This window comes from Arachis hypogaea, chromosome 17 (assembly GCF_003086295.3).
Source record: "Arachis hypogaea cultivar Tifrunner chromosome 17, arahy.Tifrunner.gnm2.J5K5, whole genome shotgun sequence".
Lineage (NCBI taxonomy): Eukaryota > Viridiplantae > Streptophyta > Magnoliopsida > Fabales > Fabaceae > Arachis > Arachis hypogaea.
Window position 1 is genome coordinate 17,635,812 of NC_092052.1, and position 12,804 is coordinate 17,648,615.

At 36.1% G+C, this 12,804-nt stretch overlaps 2 protein-coding genes across 2 annotated transcripts; one reads left to right on the forward strand and one right to left on the reverse strand.

Moving 5' to 3' along the window:
- Positions 1-500: 500 nt before the first annotated feature.
- On the reverse strand, positions 501-3,722 carry LOC112764617 (protein SET DOMAIN GROUP 40). Its single transcript, XM_072221727.1, is given in 8 exon segments — positions 501-1,185; positions 1,449-1,742; positions 2,132-2,205; positions 2,208-2,256; positions 2,388-2,519; positions 2,971-3,034; positions 3,036-3,119; positions 3,568-3,722. Coding segments are annotated over 8 exon segments (1,476 nt in total). The 3' UTR covers positions 501-561.
- On the forward strand, positions 3,316-12,539 carry LOC112764614 (CMP-sialic acid transporter 4). The gene is made up of 16 exons (XM_025810301.3): positions 3,316-3,694; positions 4,786-4,929; positions 5,032-5,104; positions 5,228-5,303; positions 5,390-5,501; positions 5,629-5,708; positions 6,845-6,920; positions 7,035-7,135; positions 7,345-7,416; positions 8,196-8,244; positions 8,412-8,453; positions 8,615-8,736; positions 8,981-9,040; positions 9,579-9,627; positions 11,834-11,928; positions 12,215-12,539. The coding sequence occupies exons 2-16, from the start codon at positions 4,903-4,905 to the stop codon at positions 12,264-12,266; spliced, it is 1,086 nt and encodes a 361-aa protein (XP_025666086.1). The 5' UTR covers positions 3,316-3,694; positions 4,786-4,902; the 3' UTR covers positions 12,267-12,539.
- The last annotated feature ends 265 nt before the right edge of the window (positions 12,540-12,804 follow it).

Here is a 12,804-nt window from a genome sequence, read left to right on the forward strand (position 1 = left end):
GGAACAAACTTCTCTTAAGTTGGATAGATGCCCTGAGTAGAAATTGGATGTCTGATTTTACCAAACGAAACTATTCTACGGATTCAACTCTCTATTTGTGAACATTGCAATGTGTGTTATGTTAAAACATATTTGGAGATAAACTGTGTATTGCTTTGTTATGTCTAGGTTAAAGGAGATCCAACTCGAAATTAGAATAAATAAATATGGCGATTATGAAATATATGATCAATATGCAATAATATATAATTAAAAGGGATTTTTTTTTTCTAAGTCTCAGGTGCAGAGGTGTTCCACGAGACGAGAAGGCATATCTTGAGAAGAATCTCAGAATTGCGCAAATTCTTCTCTCCTAGTATATATTAACACTGATATAATTACCGTAACATAGTCATGCTAAAATCTACCTTGTTATACTCAGCACTTTCAACATTAACAATATAAGATAACTGGCTAGAAGAATGTCAAGATTAGAACAGAAATTTGAAGAGGAGACAATGTTGATAATAAAATCTCAGAAATTCTTGAAATAATTAAGAAGGCAGTGAAATAATAGCACTATTATTCCATGAGAGAATCTAATATTTGACTACAATAAGAGATACAATCAAGGAGGACTTTCTTATAATTGATTCTCCATTGAATAGTCAACTTCCACTTATTCATAGACCACCTTGTTTTTCTGGATAAAACTACATTGCTATCACTACATTTACCCTTCATATTATGAACTTCTAAGAAGGTATCAACTTCATCCCGGAAAGACATGAGTTTTGTAACCTCCAAAAAAGTACAAAAATCTTGACTATTATCCATTGCATTCAGGAGCAAGGTGTCATCTTCAATAGATGTTGGCAAATTCTTTAAGACACCATGGCAAGTCTTCGATAGCCATTTCATGATGAAAATTTCATTGTCTGCAGAGATTTTAGAGCCGGAATAAACAAAATGTGCAACAGACCTCCTCTTGATTTGAGGGGTTGCCCACAGCCGCAATGCAGCTAGTAGCGCAAAGGAAGGCTTCCCATTGTAATGGATGTACAATGATTCCCTGGACCAAGAAGTGGAAGAACACACAGCAGGTTCCAAAGGAATAAAAACTTTATCATTTGGATTGTCTTGTAGGATAAAACCATAGTGTTCAAGAAGCTCCAAATTTGTGTAAGTTCCATAACATAGCAGAACCTAGTGAGAATAATAATAAATTACATTATTCAAATGGGACGAGTAACTAGTTAATTAATTCAGGCCATTCAAGCACATGCAAAAGATCATAGTGACATCCAGTAACGTAACATAACATAAGCAACAAGAAATGCTTTGTTCTCTAAGACATAAGAAGCAAATTTGGAAAAGACATAAGAAGAATAACTCAATTACTAAAGTTAGCCAGTCAAACTATATATATATATATATATATATATATATATAGTTTGTGTGTGTAATACCTGATCTCCTTTATTGTAATTTGCCCTAGCATAAAAGCAATATGCATTCGCATCTTCTTCAAACCCCCCATCTGTTAATCTCTGAGACTGGGAATCAAGCTGCTCTGCATCAGCGACTGTAGTATTGTCTTCATTTGATAAGGAACCATCATGGATCGAAGAGCTAGATAGCAAATCCTCTAGATCCCCAATGTCAGATGGCTCCTTTCCAGGTGCATCATAATTAAACAAGTCACCCACAGGGCATAAACACCCAGCTGAATCCCACGGTATATGCAATGTCCGGGAAGATATCTAGATTTTGAAAGATCAGATGAGATAAAATCATAAAGGTGGAATTCTGCCATTTACTCTAACAACTGAAATACTAAATAGTAAATATAAATATGCCCTGTAATTCAAAAATGCATTTGATGCATCAACCAGCAGTAACTTATCAATAATCCATAAAATAGGTTTATTTTTCCAATCATTGAGATAATTTTAATTTAGACAATTAACCACAAGAAGTGTGTCAAGATTTCATGGATGTAAGAGAAGGCTCAGCACAGGAAAAGTATATTCAGTATATTATCACTTAATAACCAAAATAAGAACCAATGGATTCCACGAAAACCAAATTGAATATTTGTAAATAAATAAATTAGCATGCATGAGTCTTTATAACAAGCTAAATTTCTAACCGTTGCAGAAGCCCACACCCAAGCCTTAAATGTTAGAAGCTGGGGCTTAAATTTGAGATCTTCCATCAAAGCATGAGCTTGGCTTTTAGCACGGCTTTTTCAGTTACCCATATAGCCTCATCCACCTAAAAACCACAAGATACATAAAAGATGGCTTCAAAAAGAGAAGTGCAAATGAAATGCTGATAAGTAGTATCAGGTCAGATGCTATGTCTAACCTAACAAGACAAACTAAAACTTCTAATAGAAACTGAACTTGCAGAGCAGTTTTCTCGAATTCACCAAACATGGCTAGGATGTCATAACTCTTTGGTAAATGCATGAGGTAAGGATACCACCTGGAAGCCTTCCCTTTTCCAACTTCATACAACAGGCAAACATTCAGTATCTGCATTGTGAACAAGCTGAGAAGTAAGGCCAAATGATTCATTTGCATAAAAAACTCAATTATAAGCAACGGCACAGGTAATAATACAACAATGATGAAGCCACACCATACTATTATATACCATGGAATCAGACCCTGGTTCAAGTAAAACCGAAAAACATTTGCTTCGGGGGAAATGATATTGTCAATCCTAGTTTTTATAATGTCAGTCGATCATGATTTTTTTACATTGTATATTCGCATGAATTTATAAAAAAAAGGTGGCATTATCAATCTAGGAGCGACAATAACCATTTCCCTGCTTTGATGCAATAACTATTGTCTATTGAGAAGAACTTAAAACAAATGGCTTGAGCGCATTTTCACAAACAGTTAGAGGCCACAACAAGATTCCAACTTAGCTCACTTGAGACATTCAAAATAGAGTAGAAATAGAGTTATGAAAGAATACCTGGGTTGAAGAAAGAGAAGGGTGGCTATTAAGAGCTTGAGAGAGGTTTGTATGTTGCATAACACTGAGTTGTCATCAAAGCAGATTTTGGAACTCTCAGAATGAGCTCCCCCATCCTAAGGTCTCTTACAGCACCCAAACCCAATGTTCTGAAAATCGGTTCGAACCGGCCGATCGGACCATTCGAACCGTGAACCGGACCGAAAAACGGATCGGTCAATCATCAAAACTGCGAAATTAAAAAATTGGAATTGAACCGGAGAACCGGCCGGTAACCGGTCGGTCGAACCGAACCGTGACCCGGCCGGTTTTTAAGTTAGCAACAAAACGCTGCCGTTTTTGAGTTTTTTCCCCCTCTGAAGTCTGAATCCCTAAATCACGAAAACTCCCAAGGCTGAGACTGAGATCCCTAATTGGCTTCGCTGCTCTCTCTGCTTCAGTGGTTCCCATTGTTGATGATTCTTCTTCGAGCAAGCTTGCTTCACTGAAGTCACTGGCGTCACCGCGTCACACGGGTCGAGGGCTCGCCGTCGAGACACCGCCGTCGCGCCACCTAGAGCCATCGAGAACTGAGAAGTGAGAACGCCTCACTCTCACACGGGTCGAGCCACCGCCGTCGAGCCACCGCAGCAGCCGTGGAGAACTGAGATGGTGCCTTCGCTGTCTCCCACCGCCTCACTCTCACTCTCCCTTCCCCCATCTCTGCTTCTTCTCTGTCTTCCAGGTCTCTGCCCTTCCCCTGTTCTATTCATTTTGTTGCTATAGCTAGTTAATTTTGATTAGCTTAGTTAGTTAGAAATGCATGTTAGTTGATTAGGTGGTTAGCGAATCTGAGCTGGATAGTGGATTTAGGTTTGTTTTGAATAATGATGATGACTGAAAGTGTTGCTGTTCTATTGATTTTCTTGCTTTGTTTGTGCTGTATGGTTTGCTCCTGTGCCAATTTGGCTTGATTGATGCTGCTGCATACTGATTTATTGCTGCCTTGTCCTGCCTGTTGATGCTGAGTCTTGTTTTAATTTGAGCCTAATCACTGGATTCAGTTAGGAGCATTTGTGTGGATTCATGTTGCTTGCTTGTGCAGTGAGGATTTTTGCTGAATTCCTGTTTCATTTTGTTCTGATGCTGTTGTAAGCCAGTATTTCTGTACATAGTTTAAAGAAGGAATGTTGTTTGTTGCTGGCTGGTTTGGTCTAAATTGCTTTGTGATGTTTAGTTGCTGAAGGATTGGCTTGTTTCTTTGGATTCATATGCATTCAGACATGATTTTTGTGTTTCTACTAGTTAATGAATTCATATGACATCTGGGAGACATGATTTTTGTGTTTCTCACTCTCACTCGCACCTGTGAACTTTGAAATTCTGTCTCCCTGTTTAATTTTTCTTTGAACTGTGTAGTGTGAAACTGTGAACTGATTCAAGATTCAACATGAAACTGAACTGTGATTCTCCCTGTACTGTGATTATTGACTAGTGAGTGATTAGTGAAACTGATTACTGAAACTGAACTGTGATTCATTCAACATGATGAACTGTGAACTTTGGTTAATAATTGTTGTTTACTGATTAGTGATTAACTGATTACTTAAACATGAACTGATTTTGGTTTGTTTACTAAACTGGATTTTGTTGTTTGTTGGATAATTGTGAATAATTTTGAATAATTTTGGATGTTGTTTGTTGTGAACTTGAGAGTTGAGATTATTGGGTTGGATTGTTGGTAATGTTTAGTACTTTTGAATAATTTTGAATAATTCTGGTTTATGTAATTTGAATGAGGGGATCACTGGTCCCGGATTGGTTATGCTTGTGCAGCTGGGATAGTCGCCGAGGGACTGAGTCACTGAGGCATAAAGATGAGATCTGTAGCGGTTGCAATAAGTATATAGAGTTGTAATTCGCTCTTCTCTAATTCACAACTCTTAGTCGAAAATGGAGTACAGGAAAATCAGGGATGAGGTGCTTTTAATATGTAGCTGAGAAATTTGCTATCACATTTCTTCCATTCACTCAATAATAAACTAGAGTTGATTTGAGTTTTGACACACCTTTGTGTTGTAGGGTGATGATAGGGAGACCGGCATCGAGGACGTTGAGAGTTTACGTGAAAAATCGGTTTTGCTGTCCGATGCAGGTGCATAACTATCTTCTCTTCTTCTGTCTTATATTGTATCGGTTAGATAATTAGATGTATTGTGTTTGCAACTTCACCATTGGAATAGCGTTAACCTCTTTTCCCCTGTTCACTGTTTTGCAGTCCTAGACAACCGTTTGGCCTCCGTGGGAGAAACCAAAACCGATAGCCACATGGCGAAAGCAAAGTGGAAACTCAAGTCTGACTCCTGCTCCCACTCTCCGTTATCTTTCTGTTCAGTTCTTGTTCGATTTCTTAATCCTCATCCCATTTCTCTTGATATAGGTCAGTTGTTACACTTGCATTGACTATTCTTACTAGTTCGCAAGCCATTCTAATCGTTTGGTCCAAGAGAGCTGGCAAGTACGAGTATAGTGTAACCACCGCAAACTTTCTGGTGCGTATAGATCTCATCTCTATGCAGTATGCACTCATTCCATTGATTCACTTTCTGCTTGATAACCCGAGTTGTGGCATTTGACCAATACATGGCTCCTAATTTATTGGTAATCTTTTGGTTATAGGTGGAGACTTTAAAATGTGCTATATCCCTTGTGGCCCTTGCAAGAATATGGAAAAAGGAAGGTGTCACCGAGGACAATCGGTTAGCATAATCCTTTTCCCTTAAGTTTTTTGATCTGATTGTGAATTTAGTGCAAGATTTTGGGTTATGTTTTACATTCTGTTGATGAAAAGGGAAAAAAGTTTGGATAACTATTAACTAGTTAAAGAGGTGGAATAAGGTTTTTCTTACATTGAAAATTTGAGTGACAACTTGCATTTTGGCCATTTACAAGCAAGCACAAAAGCACAAGGTAACCAAAGTACATGTTTCTACGAACTCATAATGTTACTTTGGAAGCTGAAGCATTATACTGAGATTTTGGGTTGTATTCCTCAGGGCGAATCTTTACTACATTTCGATATTCAAGGATGGAAACAGGTCAGGCGACCTATTAAGGGCCTGTGGCTTGCTAAAATATAGAAGCAGGCGCAGGCTTTTTGAAAAGCCTGTTTATCTTAGCAACCTAGGCCTAGGTTTGCGGAAAAGCGAGTAGGCTTGCTGGCTGTCCTGGGCTTGTTTAGATTTAGAAATGTATATAAATGTAATGTAATTTAATCTACTAAACGCTTGTTCGACTTATCTAGCCTATTTTAGGCATTATGCATACATTTAGCCCATTTGAGCTTTAGTCTTGCATTGTGTGCATTAAAAAAAATCCTCGCCACGAAGCCTTTACCCTCCTTAATGGGACTTCAAGTAAATTTGGGCAGGATTAATTCTTAGTAGTAGAACTTGGATGCCAATGATTCAATTGAGAGAAAAATAATAAATATACTTTTTTATTATTAGTCAATATGTTTTTCTAAATGGCAGGCCAAGCTTAAGAACAAATCAGGCTTAGATTAATAAGCTTCAATATAGGCTTGGCCTGTTTCTACCATTACAAAGCAAAGCATTAACTCTTTTGCATGGTATGTTTGGAGAAAGAGAGAATAAAGAAAAGAAAAAGAAAGGGGGGGGGGGGGAGAGGGGAGAGGGGAGATTCTGAGCAGTAATGTTTTCAGTAGGCCAGTGGTTTCACTTGATAAGTCCTGTTTTGTGATTTCATCCTTTTATCTAAGCATTATGACTTCTGTATGTGTATGTGTTTCCTTTTCTGATGAGAGATTTTTCATGTTGTCTGTTGTTGAAGAATGAATTTAAATAAGTCGTTGTATATTGTTTCTTGCATCTAGGTTGAGCACCACATTAGATGAAGTTATAGTGTATCCCATTCCAGCAGCACTTTACCTTGTCAAAAATTTGCTTCAGGTTGGTGATGCATGTCTATGTTTGTTATGGTCACAATTGATTATTATGTAACTTTGATTTTGCAACAGATACCATCCAAAATCTGATTGTATTTACTCTTCAATTTTATGGCAGTATTACATTTTTGCATATGTAGATGCTCCTGGCTATCAGATATTAAAAAACTTGAATATTATCAGTACAGGTGTTCTCTACCGAATTATACTCAAGAAGAGGTAGCTTTTGTTCTTTATTTTCAATATAAAAAAAATTGTTGTCAATTCTCATTTCATTATCATAATCTTTTGTTAAGGATTGAGGCAGTGTTTTGTTTCCACAAGTTTAGTTTATTACTTAATACTAATGGCTTAGTAAAATAATATTTAATTTTATTGATCGTATTGCCCTGGGGCTGCCTATTGTTGTGTTTTTATTTGCATTTCAGGTTAAGTGAGATTCAATGGGCTGCTTTTATTCTACTGACTGCTGGTTGCACTACAGCCCAGTTGAATTCAAAGTAAGACTAATCCAAGTCTGACATGTGGCCATCACTTTCATACTAATATATTATAATGTTCTTGTGGTACTGCTGTAAAAATGGCCCCCTATCTACAAGCTGTAATGTAACAAACAAATGTATCTGATTGAAGTGCTAGTGAGGAAGTTGGTTAAGATTGAGAGAGAGTTAGGTGTGGAATCATTTGGTAATTGTAGAGATTAGAAGAGCTCCAACTCTTCCTAGTTCCTATCAGTTTTGTATACCTACTCTTTGCCAAATTCTCAGGTTCCTCAGCACATTCTCTGGAATCCTCACAAGACTATTCTATTGATCTAGGTGTAATGTGTCTCTCTACAAAAGAGAGCAATAGCCTTTTTAGATTTATTTTCCATTGTGTAAGTTGCTTGATTACTTTTGAAATTGTCTTTTTGGCAATTTGAATAGCATTGCTTTATACATATTTTTTGGATTACTTTCCGACAATTAGTTTCAGAGACTTTGAAGCAGCAAAACGAGGAATATTTGGCATTGGCGCATATCTGATACTTTCGGTGTTTATGGTTGGAACATAGTGAGAGTATAAAATGAGAAGAATTTTTGTGTTAAGTTTTTTTTTTTTTTTTTTTTTTTGGGGGGGGGGGGTGACGATTTCTTAACATAATTTTTCTGAGGAGGGATTGAACAGCTCTTCTAGCCATTAGAATGCTGTTTCTTTTGTTATTTTAAATTGTGGAAGTCATATTATTAATTGATAATTATCTTTTAAATTTGTCTGAAAGATTGCCTTTTATTTTCAGTTCTGATCGTGTTCTTCAAACTCCCTTTCAAGGTTGGGTGATGGCAATTGTGAGTATTAGCATTTGCAGTGGCCTCTGTAACAACCCGAAATTGTGAACTCTTCTAGGGATGAATCTCTAGCAAAATTTTTGGTTGTTACGGTCTAATGTTAGAAACATAATAAAGCATGCATTTATGTCTTAGAATAATAATCATGAGTTATTTTTTTCATAAAGGTAATGGCACTCTTGAGTGGTTTTGCAGGAGTATATACTGAGGTAATTTTAATTACGAGCTAAATTACAGTGCTGTTGATGTTGAATTTATTATTAATGCATGAGCTAAATTTTATTATTCAATCCAAAATTCAGTCGGCAGAGAATAAGTTTTTTGAGCTCTATAACTTCCCATTTTGTGATACATTTAACAATATTGGCAGGCTATTATTAAGAAGCGCCCTTCACGGAACATAAACGTTCAGAACTTCTGGCTTTATATCTTTGGCATGGGCTTCAATGCTATTGCAATACTGGTTCAAGATTTTGATGCTGTGATGAACAAGTAAGTTTACTGTTCTTTCAGACTTTGGTTTTGTAGTTTATGTTGATTTTTCTACTTTTTCACCATATTGATTCTCTTTAAGGAATTCATGTTGAGGAGAATCTTTTCTCATGAAAAGGGACAAGACATGCTCATAATATATATTGTGATCATAAAGTCATCAAGCATTATAACAGGAGAGTTATTGTAGTATTATGAGGCTTAGAATGAGCTCATCAATAATGCGTGTATTTCCCATATTCAGGGGATTCCTCCATGGATATTCGCGCATTACTGTTCTCATGATTTTCAATCATGCACTCAGGTAAAAATTGTTAATTGATGTTCTCTTATAAAATTTCTTCAACTCGGGGAGTTTTACCTGGATTACCACCGACAGTTATGTATCTTGTCATTTGGAGTCATGTCCATTATATGTCTCTTCAATTTTCAACTGTTGCCCCTTTTTAGGCTATTTTTTCGTTTTTCATGTTAAATTTGTCTCTTCACGTCTGTGTGTCTTGTGAAGCAAATGGAAGCAAAAGTTATCATTATTTAATGAGCAAACTACTATTTTTACTTATGAAAGTTCAAGACACTCACAAATGACAAATCTATCATGGATGAACAAAGCTAGCCTTGTAACCACAAAAGACGAGTTAATGACCATTTTTACCTTAAAAATTCAGAATGTTGAAAAACTTACCCTTGAATGAAATTAACGGTTAGGTACATTTGGGTAGTTTTGTCACATGGAGATCTTCTTTTGCGGGTTTAGCTTTGTTCTTTCATGGCTAGATTTGTCAGTTTTCCTAAATTTTCATTGCGCGTAAGTGTCACATTTATATTGTTTGTGCATCCAGTGGAATTGCTGTATCGATGGTGATGAAGTATGCTGACAATATTGTGAAGGTACGATGATGGTATAAGACTGCGTATTCTTATTCTATGATTATATTATCCACTAAATATTTAGAAGCAACAGTAGAACTTAACAGTTCCATGAGTTTAATTGTGAATCACTTTTAGGAGAATGCCAGGGGATCCTGCAATATTATATAACTTTTATTATCATATATTAGTCTATCTTCTTTTTTTTCTTCCAACACCACTTTATCATTATTAGCTTAGCACCACAACCTCGGTACCTCACCCTTCATCGGTGGCTACTCTTTGGCAGGTGCCAGAGGCCAAATATCTGGCGGTCACTCACCAAAAGTTAAAAAAATTTAAAATATAAAAATAATAAAATTAGGTTAAACATTCAAAATTAAACTTCCAAACCTAACACATTCAAAAATATCCAAATCATTCAAATGAACATTCAAGACTTAACGTCAGAAGAACACATAAGATTTCACTAAAGTGACATTTGAAAGTGGAATATCCAAAACTAAAAACACAAAATTCCATATAATCAAATATCCAAAACTCCATTTAATCAACCATCCAAAATTGCTTGTAATTGAACATCCAAACTATATTTTAATTGAGATCCAAAATCCTACTAAAAAGAATATCCGAAAGATACTTATATTGAAACATCCCAAAACTAAAAATTTGTCGGATTATTTATTAAATATCTAAAATTTAAAAACCCTAAACCTAATGCATCAAAAAATCTCCAAATCATCCAAATAAACATTTAAAACCTTACTGAAAAAGAACATTCGAAAGCGAAATACCTATGTTGGATCCCCAAAAGCAAAAATTCATCAGATTCATTTATATTAGGTTAAACACCCAATTTTTTTGTTTTAAAAAAATATTTATGTTAGGGTTAAACATCTAAAATTAAAAAAAATCTAAACCTAAAGCATCCAAAGACCTATTAAAAAAGAACATTCGAAAGTGGGCTATCTATTTTGAAACATCCACAAATACAAATTCAAATAACAGCTATGACAACAACAAATTGAAGCAAAACAATAAATAAAGAAGCAATTTTGCACTTTATTGCACTTGCAAATCCACATAACAAACTGATTGGCAAAGCAGAACAAATTGGCACACACGGATAACCTAATGAGAGAGGAGGTAGTTACAGCGGCAACAAGAAGTCGGAGAGGTGGAGGCAATGGCGGTGACAAGAGTAAACAGAATCAAAGAGGTGGAGGCAATGATGAGAGCGAATAGAATGAGAGGAGGCTGCAACGACTTTAGATTTGGAAGCCAATGACAGCTTTAGATCTGGACGGCCACAACAATGACAACTCTAGATCTCTTCAGCAAGCTCGATGATGTAGCATATCTGGCCATCTTTGCAGAGATTGTCGACGAGGGCGGACATGCCGCAGGAGACGGCCATGGAGATGTTGGCAAGGGCACCGCCGGCAGCATTGAGATGGTAGGTTCGAAGTCAATGAGCATCTTGCTAAAGCTAATGATGAGGCCAGGGCAGAGAGGGGGAGGGCGGTGGTGAAATCCATGGATGCAATGTGTAGCAAGTTGTAAAATGAAGAGAGAAAAAGTTTTGTTCTCCAGAGACAGAGAATGAAGAATGGGGTTGGTGGCATGAGGGGGTTGAGAGGAAGTGAAAGAAGAATAGGAAGATGAAGATGAAGATGAAGAGGAAGAAGAGGCAAGGACAGAGAGTAGAGACTGAGGGGTGATGATGAGGGAGAGAAAACTAGTTTCAAAAGAAAAGGGAACAATTGGTTAAAATTGGCTATTAAAAAATTGGTTCTTAATATTTTTTCTACTTGAAACCCCAAACCACACTGCTACTTCTACTACAACCCAAAACTGAACTACATGATTTCTTATGTATTGAATGTTCAAATTTGTCTAATAATAAACTATACATGATGAGGTATGCCACATCAAGTTTCAGCCTGTCGTGTCAGCTTTTAATCGTGACAAATTAACGGCATGGACCAAAAACCAATAATTTAAAATTCTTTTGGACAAAACAAAACCAATTCTATACCTATTGTCTAGAGCTGGGTCATGATGTGTGTTTTATATCACATGTAATAATCTATATGGGGGCTTACAGTTGTTTTGTTTGATTTATTTGGACATTATAATGCCTTTACAAGTGCCAATTTGCCAAATGATAGATATAGCCTATGAAGTGGAGTTCAATTGTATGATTAAGTTTCCAATTTTTGCATAGGTGTACTCTACTTCGGTGGCAATGCTTCTTACGGCAGTAGTTTCTGTCTACCTTTTCGGATTTCATCTCTCCCTTGCATTTTTCCTTGGTACAACGTAAGTTGCTGCTATATCCTCAATTTTTCTAACATGACGTGGTTATGCTTTGATTTGTGAGCACACCAGGTTTTTTATTTTTTTTCCCCATCATATCAACAATTGAAATTAAATTGTTAAAATCTTAAGTGCTTTAATGGCTTTGGCTCCTAATGTAACTTTAGTATGCACAAAATTTTATTAGCTCTTTTTATTTTTTTGTGCTTTGCTTTTTTGTTTTTGATGTTGGGCGTAACCATTTTCTTTGTCTCATCGCTTGAACTTAAACTTCTTGTTATGTTTGCAGTGTTGTCTCTGTTGCGATTTATCTGCATTCTGCCGGGAAGATGCAAAGATAGCTATAACTACCACCTGGTTCTTTTGACCCCATTTCATATTCATACATTTTCAAATTGTTAATTAAATATCATAGTAGTGTATATTTTGACGAGTTTAATTTTTATGTATGGACATTGTAAAACGTTTTACATAGTCATGCAATTACAATCATTATCATTCACGTAGTAAATGTAAAAGAGTTATTTTTACTAATGTGACATTTATATGATTGGATGTGCCTGTAAAACGATTTTACACTGATAGTGTATTAAAATTAAATTCATATTTTGACATATATGTCTAGTAAATATATTTCACTCAAGCTATATTTGGCACACCACTTAAATTAGAGGAAGGGAAAAAAAAATTAAGTCAGCCGTGTATCACTTGGGAAAAGTTTTCTAATTTAAAGGTAATTTGTTCAATGTCCTTATCAAGAGGTGGGAAGGAGGTGGGAAGGGGAGATATGTCATTTGAGCTAAGGTTTATTGACGGTTATTACTTTATTTAACCCTCACATTTAGCAAAGTAATGGGAGAACATTTAACTTCTCCCCAA